The following is a 2,802-nucleotide window of genomic DNA, read 5'->3' on the forward strand; positions in this document are numbered from 1 at the left end:
TATTGCACATTCTGATTGCTTGCATCACACTCACTTAGGATTGATATCTCTTATACTACAATAGCATAAGGATAATTGAAACACCTTACTTTCCACCTGTTCTTCATATCATCATTCATCATCATTCATCATCACACACCACCAAAATATATTGTTTCAAAAAGATGTGACTCAGCGTGTGAGACAATTAACCATGCTCTTTTTGAGTGTTCTTGCTCGTGTCAAATTTGAAGTTTTTCTCCAATTCAAGTTTTTCGAGGGAACTTTCCTTATGAGTCTATGTATTCGAATCTAGATTTTATTTATTGGAGAGGATCCTCTCACTCAAAAGATCAAGATTATCTTCCTCAATTACCCGAGATTTTATGGTCGATTTGGAATGATAATAATAAAAAAATATTCCAAGACGCGTAGCTTGCGCCAGACAAAGTGATTAATCAGGCTATGAGTAAATGTACTAAAACCCCCAATATTCTCTAATTAAATTTTAAAATGTACTAAAACCCCCCAATATTTTCAATAATAAAAAAAGCTTTCTCCTCAGAACCTCTTGCTTGCGCCCGTCATCGTCAATTTTGGGGTTTTAACATTCCTTTAGGTCGTAGCATTTTGTATATTCTTGCTTTATACCAAAATCTATAAAACAATAACCATTAATTACGCCAAATTAACGGATCATGAAAATAAGGACAGAGGCATATGCATAATTCAAAAAAATGTGAGAAAACAAATTAATACCAAATCAACATCTATTAGGAGAGCATATAAGAGAGCATTTAGAAGCTGCAGATGCTCTCATATGCTCTCTTCCTATATGCTCTCATTTGAAGCATTTCCCAAGCATTTAACTCTAAAATATTAATATATATTAAAATAGTTTTAAATAATTAATTTCTTTTGTAAAAATAGAAAATTATGATTTTACAAAAGATAAAATTATTGTTATAACATAATATATATGAGAAACTACTTAATGTTATTATATAAAATAATATAATAATTTATTTAATATATTAAAATATTAATGTGGATATAATATTTATAATATATATTATTGTTTTATTTTAGTTTAATGTGTTATATTATATATTAAAAATTTATTGAAATTAAAAATGTAAATATAGATATAAACTTTTAAAAAAAGTTATAATATACATTAATTATTTGTAATTAATGTGTAACATTATAAATATATATAATTAAAAATTATTAAATTACACATTTATATATATAACAATTTATTAAATGTAAATATATTTTTAAAATAATTATATAGCAATGAGTGATAATTAATTTTCTAATGAAACATATTTAAATTATATTTTTATAATTAAAACATCTATCAAATATAAATATAATATCTAATACTCCACTGCTATACCAATCAACTAAATGTGTTTTATTAATCAGAGCATACAGCTTATGCACCTTAATGCTTATGCTGCATAATGCTAATGCCCTATTATATATTGTTCCAATCAAGCCCATATTCACACATATCATCTATATATACATAATTAATGGACGATTTTGTATAGAATAAATGTTCAAATTGAATTCATAATATGTATTTTTCTTTTAAGATCTGGTTTAGAATTACCAGAAAATTCATTTGAATTTGATCAGACTATCATCATATTAATACGGTTTTTCTATTGCTCTCTGAATCTTGTATTTATATTATTAAAACCATATTGCTACATCATTAGTCTACCAAATACATATGTTTGGTTCAATTATGTCGTCTTTGACAAACAACAACATACGTTGTCGTTAGGTCTACATTTGCCGTATAGTAAACCGCTTATACCCACACAAAACTTTTCGCATTCACTGCTCCCTCCCTTTATACACGGAGCTGAGGTGTAGCATTGCTTATACTCTTGCTTTATTTCAAAACCTATTTTACAATACAAACATAACAAACACATATTCGGAAAAAAGATAAAAGTCATAAAACAAGTCTATAATAAAAAAAAAAAATGGAGTGTACAATATAAGAAATTAGTACCAGAAGTGTTATCAGAGCAATGAATAGAAGGTACGACAAAGAGGATAGTAAGAACAAATGCGAGGAAGATTTTCTTGTTGATGGCCATTTTGTTATGATATTTATCTTTAGCTTTTGAAGTTTTATGTTATATGCTTCGGATGACTACATATATATAGTGTATGACACATATACGTAAAATGTAACCTTTTTTTTTTCTCTAGTCAAAATTGCAATCAGAAGAAAATAAATATGGTGATTCAGTTACTTGATTATGTTCGAAAATTAACCTATCACATTGAATAAAAGAGATTTAATTCTATTTATTTACATGATAGACATATATCTAGAAGATAGTTAAAAAGGTTAAAAAATAAAAGTTGATTTTGTAAAATCAAAGGTCGGTCTTGTAAAATGAAAGAAATAGTTGGTAATGCTTTGAATATATTTCAAATGACATAATCTTATAAATAAATAAATAAAAATATTTAAAGCCCTTACCTTTGAAAATACAAAACAAAAAATGATTTTTTAAAGGAAAAGGTATATATTTGTTATAGTTTTATACAAAAATCTACTACACATAATTTTTGGTGGTATAGTTTTACTATATTATTTTTGGTATATTTTCTGTATTAACAAAACTTGTTACTAGATATACCACAAATTTTGTTTGTCATATCATTATTAATTTTTTTTTGGTATATAGTTTTATTGTATTTTTTTGTCTTTTAACTTTTTTTTGTTATATTTTCTTTTTGTAAATTATACAAATCATTTAATCTTTTTTATATAATTATAAAAATATATAA

General features: G+C 25.1%; 1 protein-coding gene across 1 annotated transcript; it reads right to left on the minus strand.

Annotated features, from left to right (window-relative positions):
* Window positions 1,659–2,117, minus strand: LOC109129265 (putative defensin-like protein 111). Its single transcript, XM_019237089.1, has 2 exons — window positions 2,012–2,117; window positions 1,659–1,900 (listed from the first exon to the last, which is right to left on the minus strand). The coding sequence occupies exons 1-2, from the start codon at window positions 2,097–2,099 to the stop codon at window positions 1,737–1,739; spliced, it is 252 nt and encodes an 83-aa protein (XP_019092634.1). The 5' UTR covers window positions 2,100–2,117; the 3' UTR covers window positions 1,659–1,736.

This window comes from Camelina sativa, chromosome 15 (genome assembly GCF_000633955.1).
Source record: "Camelina sativa cultivar DH55 chromosome 15, Cs, whole genome shotgun sequence".
NCBI classification, from domain to species: Eukaryota; Viridiplantae; Streptophyta; class Magnoliopsida; order Brassicales; family Brassicaceae; genus Camelina; species Camelina sativa.

Excerpts from the sequence above, each read along its gene's own strand:
- LOC109129265 (XM_019237089.1), bottom strand. The coding sequence starts at position 2,099 with ATGGCCATCAACAAGAAAATCTTCCTCGCATTTGTTCTTACTATCCTC. Across the intron at positions 1,901-2,011 it reads TTGCTCTGATAACACTTCTG|GTTTTGAAATAAAGCAAGAG; the intron begins GTACTAATTTCT and ends ATTGTAAAATAG.